This window comes from Oryza glaberrima, chromosome 1, assembly GCF_000147395.1.
Source record: "Oryza glaberrima chromosome 1, OglaRS2, whole genome shotgun sequence".
Lineage (NCBI taxonomy): Eukaryota > Viridiplantae > Streptophyta > Magnoliopsida > Poales > Poaceae > Oryza > Oryza glaberrima.
The window spans coordinates 26,096,936-26,115,505 of record NC_068326.1 but is presented as its reverse complement, the minus strand read 5'-3'; the positions used below and the strand labels follow the sequence as shown (position 1 = coordinate 26,115,505).

The following is an 18,570-nucleotide window of genomic DNA, read 5'->3' as shown; positions in this document are numbered from 1 at the left end:
AATCATCGCAGGGCACGACCATCCTAGGCAGCCCAAGGTTTGTCAGCCTGTTTCCATTTGAACCACAGCCAGTGGAGGCGAAGGGCTCTGGAGAATTTCTCTAGATCGGGGATACCGAGCCCTCCCAAGAGATTTCGGCCTGCACACTGTTTGCTAGTTAACCAAACAACTACCTGGGTTGGAGTGATCAGGGTCTTCTCCCTTCCAAAGAAAAGATCTCCTAAATGTGTCAATCCTCTTGAATACCCACTTGGGCGCTTGTAGGACCGAAAGATGATGAATGGGCATGGGACTGAGAACCGACTTAACCAGGGTTTCACGACCCGACGAATTGAAGAAACGTCCTTTCCAGGTCGGGTGTCGTGAGCCAATTTTTTGGATTAGGGGAAGAAAGTCTATTTTCCTCAGTGTTCGGTAGTGCAGAGGCAGTCCTAGATAGCGGCAGTCCTAGAGGTTCATTTCATCATTATTCAGTAGTCAACCCTGACAGGTAATACACCTGTGCTGAGTCGTGCACAGTAAAATTGAGATGTAACCCATGCCACTTGACATACTTTAAGGGCAGTCAGATTCAGCAACGCAAGTTGTCAAGTTGATGATAGTCACACTCCCTATGTTAGACTATCTCTTTCCTGTTGCTGGAGCCATCAAGCAGAGAACACATAGGCATCGTATCTTTCTGTAATACTACTGTGCTACTGATAACTGATAACTGATAACTGATATATTGGGCATCATCGCTGCTCACCGTGTCGTCCAGACTCGTCATACAGAGAGATGCCGGGATCTACGACGTTGGCGAGCCTTGACGGGAGCGCTCGTCTTTCCTGTATATGCGTGTACAACGTTTAACCGTTCGTCTTATTTGAAAAATTTATAAAAAAATAGTCACATATAAAATATTATCCATGCTTTATCATCTAATAACAATGAAATTACTAATTATAAAAAAATTTTAAATAAGACGAACGGTCAAACATTGGAGGACGAATGGTCAAACGTTGGACATTAACAGTGTAAAACTGCTTTTATTTTGGGATGGAGATAGTACAAAAACTTCGAGCAGTGTGCTAAGGTTTCCAACACACTTCCTCCATCCTATAGAAAACCAAACTAATATCGTATGTGACACATCTTAATACTGCGAATTTGAATATACATCTGTTCAGATTAATAGTACTAAGATATGTCACATTCGGTTTTAGACTCATTTTTTATGGGACAGAGGGAGTAGGGTGGTAAACTCTGTACAAATACATTGCATGACATACCAATTGTGTTCAGACTCCTGCAATTTGATAATGCAACCAGGAATTCAAGGTTCCCACTTAGCTGGTTCCCATCAACAAAGATGCGACGAAAATTCAACGATTTCCCAAATGATATCTTGGGCTATGGACACCTCCATCTCGGGCTCGGCCAACTCTCTAGTGAGGGGAGGAAGAGGAAAGAGACGAAGGAGAGAGAGGGGGGTGAGGTAAGGAAGAAGACGAGGGCACTTACACGTGGGTCCTATAATTTTTAATGAATATAATGTCACGTAAGATAAAGACTTGATCAACACATGCCACGTAAGACAAAACCGCTATCAAAACCACCTAGGGAGGCAAATTGAACGTTATTGATAGTTGAGGGAGTCCTTAAGCCAGTCCTAACCCAATACACTAGAGATAGTTTACATAAACTTCACATCATCAAGAAAAGTACTAGACACTACTCTTTCAATGCAAACACCACTTTTCTATATTTAAATTTAATGCTACTTATATTGTATGATATATTGGATGTTATGTACAAACTATGTCTAATGCAAAACCTAGTTTCTTTCTTTTTACTCATTTATTCACTTGCCATATCATTACCCTTTATTTAATGCGATGGACACCACCGTCGGTAACCGCGCGGTTACCTCGATTACCAGCCTTACCGCGGGGTACGGTAATAGAAAAACCGTGGTAACATCCTTAAATTCAAATAAATTTTAAAAAATATTTTGAATTTTTGATAAATTTTGCACGGTTTCATACCCAGTAGTATTACGGTTGAAGGATGCACACAGATTAGAGCTATATGGAGGGAGTGAAAGTGGACTTATTCATTCTCCCTAACTCCTACCATCATGGGCCCACAGCGTGTTGGGCTCCACGCCGCGCGAGAGAGGGGAAAAGCCAGTGAAGATGGTGGCCATGGCCGGCGGCGACGGCGCGGGGCGGCGATTTTCGCCGTCGTGAGGTGCTGCTTTGTCGGCTTCTCTCCGCAAGACGCTCCCGGCCCGCATCCGCGCCGCTCCGCAGATCAGCGCGCGCATCGGCAATGCCTGTGACGGGGGCTGCTACCCCGAGTAAGGACTAGGTATTTGAGTCGCCGAGAATGCTTCCTTGCCTTGATCAGTAACCAGGGGACTGGGATTCGGAAATGCTGGTAGGTACGTTCTTCGCCTCCTCCCGGGCTTGCTTTTTGTGGAGAATTTCCCTAATCTAGTATTCTAGTGATAATATGCTTTAAACTGTACATCAGTACATGTTGTCCTAAAGTTCATATTACTTCCTGCATCTAGAACACCCTATTCTAAAGTGATGGATGGTTCAAGTATTTCCCTCTTAGATAATCATGATTTGCTACCTTAAGTTGTGCGTGGCCTGTTTTTATCTCAGAGCTAATCTCGCACGGCAAGACCTGATTGAACGCATAGGCATTAGCTATTTATTTCCTGCCTTTCGAGTAGTACCACACTAGTTCAGCTTCTGAAAGAAAAGAAAAGAAGCTGCAAATAGGCTGGGCACTATTAGCTTTATCACAGAATGTATTAATTTTCTTTCTTGATGAAAAATGAAAGCAGTACTTGTCCTCTGTTTAAAAAAAGTTAGCATTATGCCGTTTTGATTATTTCATGACAAGGTTAACGTTTTGTATGTTTCAAGGAGAAATTCATGTCTCATAGTATTGGTGATTCTTCTTTTCAGTTTCTGCTCAAAGTAATACCAAAAATATGTTGTCAGTGATATTGTGACATGTTTTTTCAAATAGTATAATACTTGAGCTCTACTCATCAGTTCATCAAGGAAATATGGGACTATGAAGACTACTATAAGCAGGTAAAAGTAAGACAAAATTCAAAAGCCACCTAGCTTTGCTCTGTGGCATAACCTGACCCTGTATGCGAAAGCACTTATATGTCACCTTTTGCTAGTTGATTAGTTGATCAGAGCATTTTTGCTGCAAACCATCTTCTCAAGCCTTCAACCGAGCCTCAACCTCCTCCTCCACTATCCATAGTTCCGCACTGATTTACATTTAATGAAAAGATATGTCTATTCCTCTCTTTTGACTCATTACAAACGTGTGGCTCAGATTTGCAATTTGCAACTGATACTACTTACATAAAGCCTTTTATATGGACTTGACAATTGTAAAAACCTATTATAAGTTCTTTTCTTCCGAACCATTTTGATTAGTTTCCAGATGCACTAAAGAGGGTATTTCAGGATATTTCACCAGGTGAGCTCCGTTGCTTCCACAGAGAGAATAGTAATTTGACTTGATCTTGTTTAACCTGATAACTACTTCATTCATTGGGACTCTGTCATCAGGTGCATCTCTTGAGCAAAGCAAGCCCAACTCAATTATGGATGCTAGACAGGTATTCACGATAATTGAATCCTCAGATAGCTTACTCAGATCCTCAGTACCCGTATGACCATCTTGTTGTAGACTACAGTCAGTGACATTTGAGAGCTCATATGGGAATGCTTGATTAATCCATTGCCTGAAGGTCAACTCACTGACGAACATTGGATCAGTTGGTTTTTTCCTTGTGAAGACTTCGAGGAGAACAATTCCGTAACTGTAAACGTCACTTCTGCGTGATGCTTTTCCTGTTGATCCAAACTCTGTTTGCACATGTCGAAAGAGAACTGGTCAGCTTAAGTTAGAGGAAACAAGAATACATATTGTACAGACTTTACAAGGGTTATTACCTGGAGCCATGTATCCAACGGTGCCTGGCATACTCGTTAATGTGATAGAGTTATCATCTCCAAACAGCAACTTGGAAATTCCAAAGTCGGCAACATGTGCAACCATATCATTGTCAAGCAAAATATTGCTTGGTTTTAAATCAAAATGCAGGACTAACTCAAAGTGATGGTGGTGTAGATACTCCATTGCCATTGCAACATCCAGCATGATGCTGAGCCTTTGGAGGAAACTGAGGTGCAGCCCATCATTTGAGTACAACTGATTATCCAAACTGCCATTGGGCATATACTCAAAAACTAGTGCTTTGAAGTCAAGATTAGAACAAGTGCTAACAATCCTCACCAAGTTTCGGTGACGAGCCATTCGTAACGCCCGGCACTCTGTGTCAAAGCTTTTGGAAGCTACTTCCTGTTGCTTGTTTAGGACCTTTATTGCAACAATGGACTCATCATCTAACTGGCCTTTGAAGACTTTACCAAAGCTTCCACTCCCTAGCAAGTTATCATCACTGAAGTTTCTTGTTGCACGGACAAGTTCATGGTACGAAATTAACTGGTAATTCAGCAAGTCTGCATCTGAGGATAGTGGCATCTTTCCTTGCTTATTCATCTTCCTTCTTACCAACATACACAAGCAAAAAGCTAAAATAAAAAATGCCACAACTGCAGGTAATATGAATTTTAGTAGCCGTTGGATTGATCTTGAGTGAGTTTTGCTCTGACATGATTCTATTCCTTGGCTCGGAAGGCCGCATAGTGCCTTGTTTCCCATCAATGACTTGACAGTGATGTTTGAGAACGCACCTCCTTCTGGTATCTGACCCTCTAGTCTATTGAAAGATAGGTTCAAATTGGCAAGATAAGTGAGATTGGCCAAGGACTTTGGGATGACACCAGAAAGCACATTGGAGGAAAGGTCTAACTCCTCAATACTTAGTAACTTGCCAACTGAATCTGGTATTGAACCTTGGAGTAGATTATTGGATAGATTCATATAGATCATCATCTGGAGTTCACCAAAAGAAAATGGTATATCACCTGATAGCTGGTTTCTTGATAGATCCATCTTAGTAATTGCTGTCAGTTTTCCAATATCAGCAGGTAGAGAGCCACTCAAAGAGTTATGTGATAAATCAAGCTCAATAAGTTTCTGAAGATGCCACAAACTAATTGGTATTGTTGAAGACAACGAGTTTTGGGACAATACCACAACTTGTAACTGGTTTAGGCTACCGATGGTACTTGGAATAGGACCGACAAGTTGATTGTTAGCAAGATGCAGCTTAACTAGGCTTGTTAATCCACTGATTTCTACTGGGATGGTGCCAGACAAGGTGTTGTTGGAGAGATTGAGTTCTTGGAGATTGTTCATTGATGTGATCTGCGTGGGGATCATCCCGCTTAGCTGGTTTCCACTGAGAGATAGCATCAGTAGGTTGGTAAGCTTAGCCAATGTACTGGGATGCTTCCAGTGATCCTATTGTTGTCTGCTACAAAAATTTCCATCAGTGTGCTAAGGTTTCCAACATAGGGTAGTAAACTCCCTTGAAATGCATTGTATGACATGCCAATTGTGTTCAGATTACTGCAATTTGATAATGCAGCTAGGAATTCAAGGTTCCCACTGAGCTGGTTCCCATCAACAAAGATGCGACGAAGATTCCGCAAGTTCCCAAATGACATTGGCACTGATCCAGTTAATCCGTTTCCGAACAAATCTATTGTGGTGAGGTTAGAGAGATTGCCTATAGATTCGGGAATGGTACCTGTTATTTGGTTGTTTGCAAAGCTTATATACCTGAGGTTTCTCAGCTGTCCAAACTCTGGTGGTATTTCTCCCTCTAGCTTGTTCTCGGTAAGGTCCAAAGCAAGCAGCCCAGTATGATTGCTCAGTTCAACTGGGATCTTTCCAGTGAGCTCGTTGGTTGACAAGTAAATTGCAGTGAGGTTTGGCATTGTCGCCAGCCATGATGGCACAGAACCTGTGAAATTATTTACAGCTAGGGAGATCGCATCAAGGTTTTGACATTTGGAAAGGCCCGATGGGATAGGTCCATCGAACCAATTTTCACTGAGAGAGAACACTTCCAACATAGGGAGGTGAAAGCTCTCGTTTCCAGGAATCGGACCTCTGAGATTGTTCCGTGTGACAGCTATGGCTTGCAGGTAGGACATATTGAAGATAGCAGCAGGTATGGAGCCTGAGAGAAGATTATTTTCTAGGACTAGCATCTCCAGCTTCGACAATGATCCAACGCTACCAGGAATTGCTCCTGTTAGCCTATTTGACCCGAGTCGTATCATACTCAGGTTGGGTGTGTAATTGAACAGGCCTTGTGGTATTGGTCCGCTCAAGTCGTTATCTGACAATCTTAGTATCTGAAGATTGTTAAGATTTGCCAACTCTTGCGGAATCCCCCCAAAGAATTTGTTGCTCTTAAGATAAAGAGACTCAAGCCTCGTGAGGTTGCCAAGGATGGAGGGGATGGTACCTGACAAGCTGTTGTATGAAAGAACAAGAGTTTGTAGTCGGGGCAGCCTACCGAGCTCGGTTGGTACAGGTCCGGTGAGGCTGGTGTTGCTGAGTACAAGGCTGGAGAGGAAGGAGAGGTTGCCAATCTGCGGGCTGATGGTTCCTTCAAGTGCCATGTCTTCAAACTCAAGCCCAGTGACCCACTTGCCGCTGCTGTCGCATGAGACCCCAATCCATGAGCAGAAGGGTGCACTGGCAGTCCAATTGCTGGCAAGGATGCCATTAGGGTCCTTGACCTGCGCCTTGAAGTCGAGCAGTGCAGCGAGGTCTGTGTTGTTGGATGGAGAGGTGAGTGCAGACTGTGCAGTGATGCATGGTACCAGTAGGATGAGGAGCACCATGCTCACACAGAGAAGAGCCATGGTAGCGAAGGAATGAAGGTTGATGATGAGGATACGCGTGAGCAGTGTGCTGGTTTTAAATTGGCATGTGCATAATGCTGAATGGTCAACAGAGAGCCCACTCTTTTGCCGATATATGTTGTGAAAGGAAGAGAACATGGTACTCTTGACTTCTTCGTTTTAGAGCTGTAGACTCCCTTCGAAGAAACGACCTCTTTCGGAAGTCAGAAGGAGCAAGCAATCAACATTTCCTGGATAGCAGCTGGATATTATATGCCATTTCCATCTTTGATACTATCTTGGTATGCTTGGCACCATTACTTATGCCTTTTCTTTTCACGAATGAGACATCTGGTGTGATTTTTTTCAGGACAATCTTTTTAAAAGTTTGTTCCTGGCTGTTGTTTCAGGTATCAAAGAACTGTAAAAATACTGAAGCGCTTCTATCCTAGAGATCCATTTCTTATTAGGGCCCGTCTAGTTACCCAAATTTTTTTTTCCAAAAACATCACATCGAATCTTTGGACATATGCATGAAACATTAAATATAGATTAAAAGAAAAACTAATTGCACAGTTATGGGGGAAATCGCGAGACGAATCTTTTAAGCCTAATTAGTCCGTGATTAGCCATAAGTGCTACAGTAACCCACATGTGCTAATGACGGCTTAATTAGTCTCAAAAGATTCGTCTCGCGGTTCCGAAAACCCCTTCCGACATCCGGTCAAACGTCCGATGTGACATCCAAAAATTTCCTTTTCCCCAACTAAACACACCCTTATTCAGCAGTTGACTAAGAGTCTAAGAGAAGCAACACTTTCCATGTGTTTGGTCAATCCTGAGTAGACTATGCTCTGAATCGTGCTCACCAACGCACCATTTCACACCAACCGCCATTTCACATGTCTATTATTGAAGGCGGTCAGGTTCAGCGAAGCAAGTTGATGATAGTCGCTCTTCCCCATGCTAGACTATCCATATCCATGGAGCCATCAAACAGCGTCATGATCACTGATAATTGATAGTAGTACATTGAATACAAGAGAAGCTGTACGTGCACAACTTCCCTTCCATTAAGTATTTAATTGCTTGCTTGCATTGTTTGCTTATTTTCTGTACGATGGAGGGTGGGCTGTGGGCATCATGATGGAATCGTGGACCTCTCATATATTGTTGGGTTAACTGAAATTTTTCAGTGGTCCTTTGAAAACTAGTAGAAATATTCATTGCATTCTTTGGCAGGTTATTGGAGGATTAAGCCCTAAACAACTCTAACACGTAGTATATTACTTTTTGTTAGATGGCTGCAAACCTGCAACTCAACTACTGTTACAGGTATCTTTTCAAGGAAGGCTACAGCTTTCATGATGCAGTTCAGCATTTGCAACCACCACAGATGACACATGGCCTTGCCAGCTTTGGGTTATCATCTGCAGGGCTGCAGGACAAGACTATCTAGGCTTGTAATACCTCCTTGATCCGCTGCAGTTTCACAGTCACATCCTTCATCGTCACCCTGTCCTCAGGCAAGTCTCTGGTACACTGCAGCCCCAAATCCAGCAGCTGCGCTAAGCAGCTCCTGCTGCCGGTTGATTCACCTTGGGCATCATCGCTGCTCACCGTGTCGTCATACAGAGAGATGCCAGGATGTACGACGTCGGCGAGCCTTGACGAGAGCGCTCGGTTGACCCACTCCCTCAAGCTCAGCTCTCCGACGAACATGGCGTCGGTTGGCTTCTTCCCCGTGAAGACCTCCAGGAGCATGACCCCGTAGCTGAACACGTCGCTCTTTCGCGATGCTTTTCCTGTCGACCCGTACTCTGTGATGTTCATGGTAAACAAAGATCAAGGGGGATCTGCAGAAATTGGCGATTTCAGTGGAACCAAAGATGAACGGTAAATCGACAAGTGATTACCTGGTGCCATGTATCCGATTGTTCCTGGCATGCTCCTGGAGAATATGGAGGTGTCCTCTCCTAGCAATAACCTTGCAATTCCAAAGTCTGCGATGCAAGCCGTCATGTCTGCGTCAAGCAGCACGTTGCTTGGCTTCAGATCACAGTGGAGGACTACCTCAAAGTGCTCATGGTGTAGGTAAGCCATAGCGAGCGCCGCATCCAACATGATGCTCACCCTCTGCATCAATCCAAGGCAATGCCTGTCACTGTACAGCAACCATTCGTCCAGGCTCCCATTGGGCATGTACTGCAGCACCAACGCCTTGAAGTCCAGATTCGAACAGGTGGTGAGTATCCTCACCAAGTTTCGGTGCCGAGCCATGCGAAGTGCACGGCACTCGACTTCAAAACTCATGGTAGCTCTTTCCATGTCCATGTTGAGGACTTTTATCGCGACGATCTGCTCATTGTCTAGATTGCCCTTGAAGACTTTGCCAAAGCTTCCAGCTCCTAGTAGGTGATCACTATTGAAGTTGTTTGTGGCACGAACCAGCTCATAGTAGGAGATAGCCCTATGGTTGTTGTTTGACTCCAAACTCATAGTAGTCGGCAGGCCCTTCAGTTTCTTGCCAGTGCAAAATTTAATCGAAAACAGCAAGCAGATTGCTATTATTCCAGTAGCCAATATGCTTGGAATAAGAACTACTTTTAGAAGCCTTGATTTTTTACCCTGAAGAGGATGGTCATTTTTGCAATGGGGGAAACCAAGGCGTGGAAGACCACAGAGTGCTGTGTTCCCTCTCAAAGATTGGAGGGTAATGTTTGAGAACACACCACCATTTGGGATTTGCCCATCCAATCTATTGAAAGAGAGATTCAGGGTAGTGAGAGGACTAAGATTTGCAAAGGACTTTGGAATTGTTCCAGAGAAGGAGTTATATGAAAGGTCTAAGTAGGTCAGTGTGCTAAATAGTCCAAGTGAGGCTGGTAAATTACCAGAAAATCGATTGGAAGAAAGGTTCATAAATGTTGTTGCTTTCAGATTTTCAACTTCTGGCAAAGAGCCAGTCAAAGCATTTCCAGCCAGATCAAGACCCACGATATTTTGAAGGCCCCATAGGCCCATCGGTACTGCTGAAGTGAGCTGATTATTTGATAGTTCTAAGGTTTGTAGCCGACTTAGATTACTAATGCTATCAGGTATGGGGCCATGGAGCTTGTTGTAGGCAAGGCCTAGGGCAAACAGGTTTGATTTGCCAATATTTGCAGGAATGGTCCCAACCAACTCATTAGAAGAAAAATCAATCATTTCGAGATCCTTCATCTCTGTAATTGATACCGGAATTTCCCCGGTAAATCGGTTGTTGCGAAGATCCATGAACAACATGTTGCTCTTATTTGTCATATCAGGGATATTTCCAGTAATTTGGTTCTTGAATGCTCGAAAGATCTGGAGGGAGGAAAGGTTGCCAATATAACTTGGGATGCTACCAGTGAAGTAGTTTGTGTTCATCACAAGATACTTAAGGCTCTTGCAACCTGACAGGTCAGCCATGAAATCGACATCCCCACTGAGCTTATTCTCGTCAATGTAGAGTTCACTAAGGGCTGGACCAAATAGTGGCCTTGGCACAGATCCAGTCAATGAGTTAAAGGATATGTCAAGGATAGAGATCATAGACATGTTTCTGATAGAGGCTGGGATGCTACCGGTCAGGTTATTCATCTCAAGGTTCAGCCACCGCAGCTGTGTCAGCTGTCCCAGCTCCGGTGGTATCTTCCCATGCAGATTACTCCTGGTGAAATCCAGATGGGTGAGACCTGTAAGGTTGCCCAAGCTGGCAGGGATTTCACCAGAAAGGTCATTGCCACCTAAGGAGACATTCACCAACTGAGGCATAGAAGCCAGCCACGGTGGTATGCCACCGGTGAAGCCATTGCTGAATAGAATGAACTCTTGCAGGTTCTTGCATGCCCCAAAGCCTTGAGGCACTATGCCAGTTAAATGGTTTGTGTTGAGATTAACTGTTTGCAGCATGGGAAGGTTGAAGCTTCCGTTGTTTGGGATAGAGCCAGAGAGATTGTTCTTGCCCAGGTACATCCGTACCAAGCTGGACATGTTAAACAGCGATGCAGGTATTGGCCCTGAAAGCTGGTTCCCTGACAGTACAAGCACCTGAATGTTTGGCAAGAAACCAATAGCACCAGGAATGCTCCCTGTTAGTTTGTTGTAAGCAAGGCTCAAGAAAACAAGCTGTGACGTGCCATTGAACATGCCACGTGGTATCTGCCCGCTCAACTCGTTTCTGCTTAATCCAAGGTACATAATGTCCTTCAGATTGTGCAGGTCGGGAGGGATTTCACCGGTGAGGTTGTTCGAGTCAAGGTCGAGGATTTCAAGCACGGTGAGGTTGCCGAGAGACGAGGGGAGATTACCTGAGAGGCGGTTGCTGGAGAGATCGAGAGACAGGAGGCGTGGCAGGTTGCCGATGCCATCAGGGATCGGGCCCGAGAGCCGGGCGTCGCTGAGGTTGAGGGTGGAGAGGAAGGTGAGCTCGCCGAGCTCGGGGGCCAGCGAGCCGGCGAGCTGCACGCCGGGCAGCTCCAGCGCCGTGACGCGCAGCGGGTGGCGGTGGCCGCCGCAGGTGACGCCGAGCCAGGCGCAGTAGGGCGCGGCCGCCGTCCAGTTGCCGCGGCGGAGCACGCCGCGCGGGTCGGACACCCGCGCCCTGAACGCCAGCAGCGCCGACAGATCGTCGGCCGTGGCGAACGCCGGCGCGCTTGCGAGCAGGAGCGCAGCCATCAGCACGGCGAGGTGGAAGACGACGAAGAAGAAGAAGACGAGCGCCATTGGCAGGAGGAGAGCTCGATGGAATCGGAGGTGGCAGCTGGCTGAAGCTGGTAGCTGTGCATGGCGTGGTGCCCAAGCTTAAATCCTGGGAGTTGCGATAGTGGAGACTGGAGAAGCCAGACCACGTACATCGGGAAGACCGACCAGAGACTTTGCCCCCAATGGAAACTAAGGCTGCACGCAAAATGATGCATCGTATTATCGTATGATTAATTAAGTATTAGCTTTTTTAAAAAATAATTAATATAAAACATACTATTTAGTAGTTTAAAAGCGTGCGCACGAAAACGAGAGAGCTGAATTGGAAAAACTGGAGAAGGAATATAAACTAAGGATCCCTTTGAATCTTAGGAATGAAAAAACGAAGGAATAAGAAAAGCATAGGATTCTAGGGCCTCTTTAATTTAAAAGAATGCCAAATGATTTTTTTTAGAAATGGGATTTCAAAGGATTTTTTTCCTTTAAGCCTCTTTGATTCATAGAAAAGGCAAGTATAAATTCTATAGGATTGCATTCCTATGAGTGGATTCCAAAGGAAACTAAAAAAGAGGTAAGACCTCTTGGAATTCTTCCTGGTGCGAATTCCTTTGTTTTCCCTATGCCTATATCAAAGGATCTTCTTACGTTTTCCTCTGTTTTCTCTTCCCGTAGGATTTGAAAATCCTACCACTTCAAATATTGTGTTTTTCCTATTTCTGTGTTTTTCATATCCTGCGAATCAAAGGGACCCTAATAGGAATGCAAGTGTAAAATAGAGGATTACAAAACACAGGAATGACCGTTTGATTGAATCGCGGCAAAAGGGAAGAAAATCGGATGAAAGAGATAGACTAAAAGGAAAGCTTTCAAGAGGTTAGAGCTCTTGTTAAATTTCCTCAAGAAAGTCTCTTTAGAATTATCTATTCCATAGAAATTCCAAAGGATATGATAGGATTTGATCATTTGTTTCAAAGGGTGTTATAGAAAATTTTTCTGTAGGATTAAAATCCTTCAAAATTTCTATATTTTTTCAATAAATCAAAGGCGGCCTAAAAGTTGATGCGAGCGAGCTCGTTCACAAGCTGCTTCCCTGTACGTGCACGTTCACGTTTGTGACCGTGATGAAAGAATAGGCGAAAGAGGAAATAATAATTAATTTCTTTTTGCGGGGACACAGCTTAATTAATTAGCATGACATTTTTTTCATCTCACCAAAGAAAACAGTGAAGGGGGAACGTTGTACGGAAACGAAATTGGCATTTGTTCCTGTGAGTGTACAGCTTAATTTGCTAGTGCTACCTTGAATACACAGCGTAGTACGTTATGTTCGAATGAAACTCATATATATAGATGATGATGAAGATAAAAATTAAATATTTTATATAAAATGAGATGATATTAACGTATGATTAATTAAGTTTTTTTATTACAAACTTGAGAAAATATATTTATCTGATATTTTAGAGTAATTTTTCATATAGAAAAATTTTACATGAAACGTATTATTTAGCAGTTTGAAAAATATGCCACGAATATCTAAATTTCTATCTAACTTTTATTAGAGAAACGTCTCATGTTATTTTTTCTCTAGTTGTGGACATAAAGAAGGCTACGGACTTGTTAATGCTTCCAATTTCCAAAGATTAGACTAGTATGAACTAAAACTGTTGCTGCCTTGTCTATTTTTCCTTGGGCTGACTGGTGGTAGACTGATAGTTAGCGCCCCCACTGGACACGTTCTTGCTGGAAAGCGACTGGACTGGAAGAAACATGACCGCTGATCACACTGGACTGGTATATCTCTGCTGCACTTCATGCCATCGTCGGTGTGAAACTCTGAATATGTGTGTGACTCATAAAGAACCAGTTGACGGGTTGGGAATTAGGGAAAGAGTCTTGCGATCTTGCCTAATCGACAGGACATCCCCTGTCTAGTTTGTACATCGTTTAGAGAGGGATGGGAGTAATAATAACACATGACTGTCACATTTTTGTCCGTCTCATGGAGTTTTCGCTAAACTGATTCATCTTCTGGTGCTGCTTGAGAATGTGCAAACGTACACGTTATGGCGGGGAAGACTTGCAGGTCTCGCGGAAAACATCCACCTTGGCAATAGGGCTTACTCCAGTTCCCAAATTATTTTTTCAAAAACATCACATCCAAATTTTATTTATAGACACATGCATAGAGTATTAAATATAGATTAAAAGAAAAACCAATTACACAGTTAGATAGGAAATCGCGAGATGAATCTTTTGAGCCGACTAATTAGGACTCAAAAGATTCGTCTCACGGTTTTCAGGTGAGTTATGAAATTAGTTTTTTCGTTCGTGTTCAAAAACCCTTCCCACATACGATTAAACATTCGATGTTACACCTAAAAATTTTCTTTTCACGAACTAAACAGATCCTGCTGTGTTGTGTGCAGATCCAATTTCTCTCTGCAGAGAACTGCAGAATGCATGACATGCTGCTTTAATTTTGTCAATTCAAATACGGAGTAGCTAGGATTCCATTAGCACATATAAAAAAGCAGTATAACTAGTTCATTTTTTTTTTCGAAAAGAATACAAACAGTAGCGCTAGACTACCGTTTGACAACAGCACGAACAGTTACTACTAGCAAGGAAGAGTTTGTCCCTCATCTTTTTTTTCTTATACTTATGCATATCAGCTAAAATTTAAATTTTTAATTTTAAATTTAGAGTTGATTTTAGGGTTTTTTACATCGAAGTTTATTTTTCAACTTTTGTTTTTAGATCGGAAAAGAACGCGCATATAAAAAATGTATTCATAAATTATTTTTCGTTCGTAAATATATCGAAACGATGGGCCATTCATTTCTGATGGCATGAAGATATGGTGGAAATATATGTTTAATCTAAGGAGTTGAAACAAGGTAAATATTTGCTATTCATCATGTGAGAATTGTTTCTTTTTCCTGTGTAATCATGTAGCTCAAATAGAGTGGCTATTGTAGTAAGTACTAGTTCCATCTTAAAATATAGTAACCTAAAATGTTTAGAGAGCATTAGTAACTAGCGGCTACAACTACAAGCTTAGCGCAAAAAAAAAGGTTCTTTTTTTTTACGTAAGTTATGGTAATCTCTTTAACATGGAAAAGCGAAGGTTCACCGCCACAACACCCACAGTTTTCGGCTGTGGCCTCTGACACGGGCTACGCAGGACGCAAGAATTGACCTTCTAAGAGCGGGTACAATAACCCTCGTAGCGCCGGCGATACTGGCTTCACGTATGTTTGAGGAGTGAGCTGGAGGGTGAAGGGAAGAGAGAGAAGCTCGGCGACTAATTTACAGCCCGGTTGTACACTGCTCCCAATATTACTGCTGCTCTTAGCCAATTGCAACATTCAAGTGAAGTTTAAAAAAAAAATCAAAACTACCCATGAGAAGTGCATAGAGATGTATATATAGGTTCTGTTGGGGGGAGTTTTTAATTGCTACAGCTTCTCCCAGAATTAGAAGCTCCCCCAAACAGTTCAGCTTTTGGTCCAGATTATGAGAAGTTATAGTTATAGAATCTAGAAAATGAACAAACGGTTAGATTCTTGCTTTTTTCAGATTCAAGCTGGTTACTAATCAACTACTTCTCATGATTTTAAGCTCCCCAAATAAACCCACGGTCTATTATTGTATTACTGTATTGATTAGCTTGTGTCATTTGCTATAATAGAATGATGTGGTTCTTTTTGGAGGTAACAAGTAGCTGTACTATTAGCCTAGCTGTAACGATAGCGGCCTAGTCACCAACGATAGTGGGTGGCTCCTCCGGCCTACGGGCTCGCTTCGGCCGAACGCTACGCCAGTGACCGTCGGCTTTCCGCCCTTGCGCCCACCGCGTAGCGAGACTGCGAGAGAGAGAACAGAGAAGGGACTCGAGCCCGTGCCGCACGGGGCATTTCCACCGTCGGAAGTCTGTGACTGCTGTCTGGGGGAGATTTAGATTCTGAGAAGCAGCTGTTTGGTAGCCAGCTTCTGAGAATCTAAAAAAGCTCTAAAACCCAGCTTCTCCAGCTTCTGCCTTCTTAGTTCATTTTTCAAAATCTGTAACTACAGATTCTCAGAAGCTGTGGACTGTTTGAGGCAGCTTCTAACAGAAGCAGCTTTTCAGCTATGACAACCTCCCCAAACAGGGCCATAGATTTCTGAAGCCTCGCGGCCGAGATCGAGGGCTCGGAGGCAACCGTCGGATTCCGATCCTGGGTTACTCATATCCGTCCGATCAGAGTAGACGATGAAAAAGCGCTCCTGGTTCCGAGCCGGCCGCCAATTCGTGGTTCCTCCTCCTCACGGGCGGCGGCAACGGCGGCGACTACGGCGATGCGGCTGCTCTCCGGCGCCTCTGCTTCCCGAATCCCCTGCCCCCTCCTCTCATTCGCCCGCGCGAGGGCAAGATGCTTGGCGGTCCCCGCCTCTGGCACCGCGTGCCGAGCGGCCTCCTCGTCAGCCGCGGCGGCCGCGGGCGACGGCGGCGCGCTGAAGCCGTGGTTGTTCGTCGGGCTCGGGAACCCCGGGAAAGTGTACCAAGGGACTCGCCACAACGTAAGTTGCCTGATTTTGAGCTGCTTGTACTAGACTCCCTGTAGTTATTAGGGTCGAATACTCGAACTGGTAGTTGTTCAAAGACGAAATAAACAAAACTGCAACCTTCCTGACTGTTGAAGAGCTCAAACCCATTCTGCAAGTATGGAAATGGCCACATGTTAGATGAAGTATTTGAAAAGAACATTTCAATGTGTAGTTGTCAAGTTTTTGTTGACAGTATATATTACAAAGGAGATCTCACTTTGAGGGCAGCAAAATTCATTATGCGTTGCTTTTTGAGGCATCTAATTCTATACAATGTTTTTTCGTCTGATTCTCAGTTTCTATGTCTTCAGTATCAGTTTCGTGGAATATATATATTGCACATAACTTCAGTCCTTTGTTCAATAAATGGTCACGCATGACACAGTCCCAATATGAGTGCACCAATGCATTATGTATCTAATTTAGTTGCTAACCTTGAGGTCGCTCATATTGTTCACAGGTTGGATTCGAGATGATTGATGTTATAGCAGAAGCTGAAGGTATATCCCTCAGCAGTATGCAGTTCAAGGCAATGGTAGGAAAAGGTAATATTGACAATTAATATAATTCTTTTCAACTGATACATCTTGTGTTGAAAGAAGCCATGCTATCTGGATTCCCAGAGCTGTAGTTTGTTCCTCAAGTCTTGCACATTACCTTTTCAACTCTAACAATATTTATGCGGTTTTCATAAATATTACCTATAAACAAATGCTATTTGTTTAAGATACTCTATGCTTGAATATTAAACATGAGCAGGTGCATATACTTGTTTGAAATTCTGAAGGTAGTGCTATCAAACATTCATAACAGAAAATAATATTTAGGTCGTATTGGAGATGCCCCTATCATGCTGGCCAAGCCACAAACTTTTATGAATGCAAGTGGTGAGTCTGTAAGTATACTGATTCCAAAACAACCTTCACTACTAGTTGTTCCTTCTTCTTTTTACCTTTTTCGTTTGACAAATCGAGTTATACAGGTGGGGCAGTTGGTCTCATATTTCAAGATACCACTTAATCAAGTTCTTGTGGTAAAGTGCTATCCTCGAGTTTCTGGTTGCTGTTTTTTTTAACAGATTGCTATATTTTGATTCTTCATTCATTTTTTATTCTCTGCAGATGTATGATGATCTAGACTTGCCCTTTGCAAAATTGCGTCTACTGCCGAAAGGTGGACATGGCGGTCATAATGGGTACTCCAGCTCTCTTCTACTTCTTTTACAAAATGGTCGAAACTCATTACCTGCATGTGTTAACTCAGTGATTATTTTACTAACTTTATGCTGAAGACCTAACTTTTGGAGGTAGATAACTCTGAAGTTCACCTAAGCAAAAGGATATTCTTAATTTCTCATCATATACCGTTGGCACCATCTTTCTACTTGTCCTAATGCAATGCATTATCCATTGTTACTTAAGAACTGATCTAAGGTGCTTAGTTGTGAGAAAATGCATCAGACAAACTTTAGGATGTTCAATTGTACATTTGTTTCTCCCACATCTTCTCTTGGGGAACCTCTCATCCATATGTTCACCACTTGCAGGATGAGAAGCATTATCAACCATTTGAAGCAGAACCGTGATTTCCCACGTCTAAGAATTGGTATAGCGCTTCTCTCCTTTTTCAACTCAGTTACCATGTCTGAAAATATTCTTGCGGTGATATCTTGCAGGCATTGGACGACCACCTGGGAAGATGGATCCTGCCAATTTTGTTCTCCGACCATTTAACAGAAAAGAACAGGAAGAGGTTTTAATTAGAATGCTTTCAAGAAACCCTTTTTTTTCATATTTACCTCATTTTCTGTTCTGGGCATAGCACTGTTAGTTTAAGATGTACACATCTCTTTTTGCAGCTTGATTTCGCTTTCCATAGGGGCTTGGAGGCAGTTAGAATAATGGCACTTGAGGGATTCAACAAGAGCGCAACTTATGTGAACACCGCACAGTCCTCTGAAATGCTGAACAGATGATAAAGTGTTCAATTTATTCTTATAACATAAAGATTCTTATGTCAGATCTGAATGTTTCCTATCCAGTAGACACTTGCACACATGGTGGTCATTTTACTCTCAGGAAATCCTGAGCTCCCGAGGACTGTTATTTGAGCTGCAGCAACTTGGTACGGTGATTTTCACCAGCAGCTTAAATACAGGGAAGTTAGAGACGTCACACTACATGCGTACTTCTGTTCCTTACATTTGTAGCCTTGTATTGATTTCAAAAAACAATTGTAGCACTGTAATTTGGTGACCTGGTAGGGGGAGAGAGAGAGAGAAGCCTTTTTGTCTTGGTAATCTATACTTTGGAAATCGTCAGCATACTGTTAAACAGGATTCCAGTGTTCCACAGTACCTTGTCTCACTTTCTATATGTATATACAAGTGTTGATTAAGTAA

General features: G+C 43.1%; 2 protein-coding genes and 1 pseudogene across 2 annotated transcripts; 1 reads left to right on the top strand and 2 right to left on the bottom strand.

The window, feature by feature from the left end:
- Window positions 1-3,420: 3,420 nt before the first annotated feature.
- LOC127773536 (LRR receptor-like serine/threonine-protein kinase EFR) lies at window positions 3,421-7,693 on the bottom strand (annotated as a pseudogene).
- Window positions 7,694-7,992: 299 nt separating this feature from the next.
- Window positions 7,993-11,256, bottom strand: LOC127757555 (receptor kinase-like protein Xa21). The gene is made up of 2 exons (XM_052283096.1): window positions 8,768-11,256; window positions 7,993-8,671 (listed from the first exon to the last, which is right to left on the bottom strand). Exons 1-2 carry the CDS (start codon window positions 11,073-11,075, stop codon window positions 8,307-8,309), a joined length of 2,673 nt encoding a protein of 890 aa, XP_052139056.1. The 5' UTR covers window positions 11,076-11,256; the 3' UTR covers window positions 7,993-8,306.
- Window positions 11,257-15,838: 4,582 nt separating this feature from the next.
- On the top strand, window positions 15,839-18,570 carry LOC127784466 (peptidyl-tRNA hydrolase, mitochondrial). Its single transcript, XM_052311783.1, has 8 exons — window positions 15,839-16,142; window positions 16,630-16,714; window positions 16,997-17,064; window positions 17,152-17,202; window positions 17,291-17,364; window positions 17,716-17,774; window positions 17,845-17,921; window positions 18,028-18,570. The coding sequence occupies exons 1-8, from the start codon at window positions 15,921-15,923 to the stop codon at window positions 18,142-18,144; spliced, it is 753 nt and encodes a 250-aa protein (XP_052167743.1). The 5' UTR covers window positions 15,839-15,920; the 3' UTR covers window positions 18,145-18,570.

What these genes read in the sequence shown, in the direction of transcription:
- LOC127757555 (XM_052283096.1), bottom strand. Translation starts at nt 11,075, where the DNA reads ATGTACCTTGGATTAAGCAGAAACGAGTTGAGCGGGCAGATACCACGT. An exon ending in AATCGGATACATGGCACCAG is followed by an intron (nt 8,672 to 8,767) that starts GTAATCACTTGT and finishes TGAACATCACAG; the next exon opens with AGTACGGGTCGACAGGAAAA.
- LOC127784466 (XM_052311783.1), top strand. Translation starts at nt 15,921, where the DNA reads ATGCGGCTGCTCTCCGGCGCCTCTGCTTCCCGAATCCCCTGCCCCCTC. An exon ending in CACTTAATCAAGTTCTTGTG is followed by an intron (nt 17,203 to 17,290) that starts GTAAAGTGCTAT and finishes TATTCTCTGCAG; the next exon opens with ATGTATGATGATCTAGACTT. An exon ending in ACAGAAAAGAACAGGAAGAG is followed by an intron (nt 17,922 to 18,027) that starts GTTTTAATTAGA and finishes CTCTTTTTGCAG; the next exon opens with CTTGATTTCGCTTTCCATAG.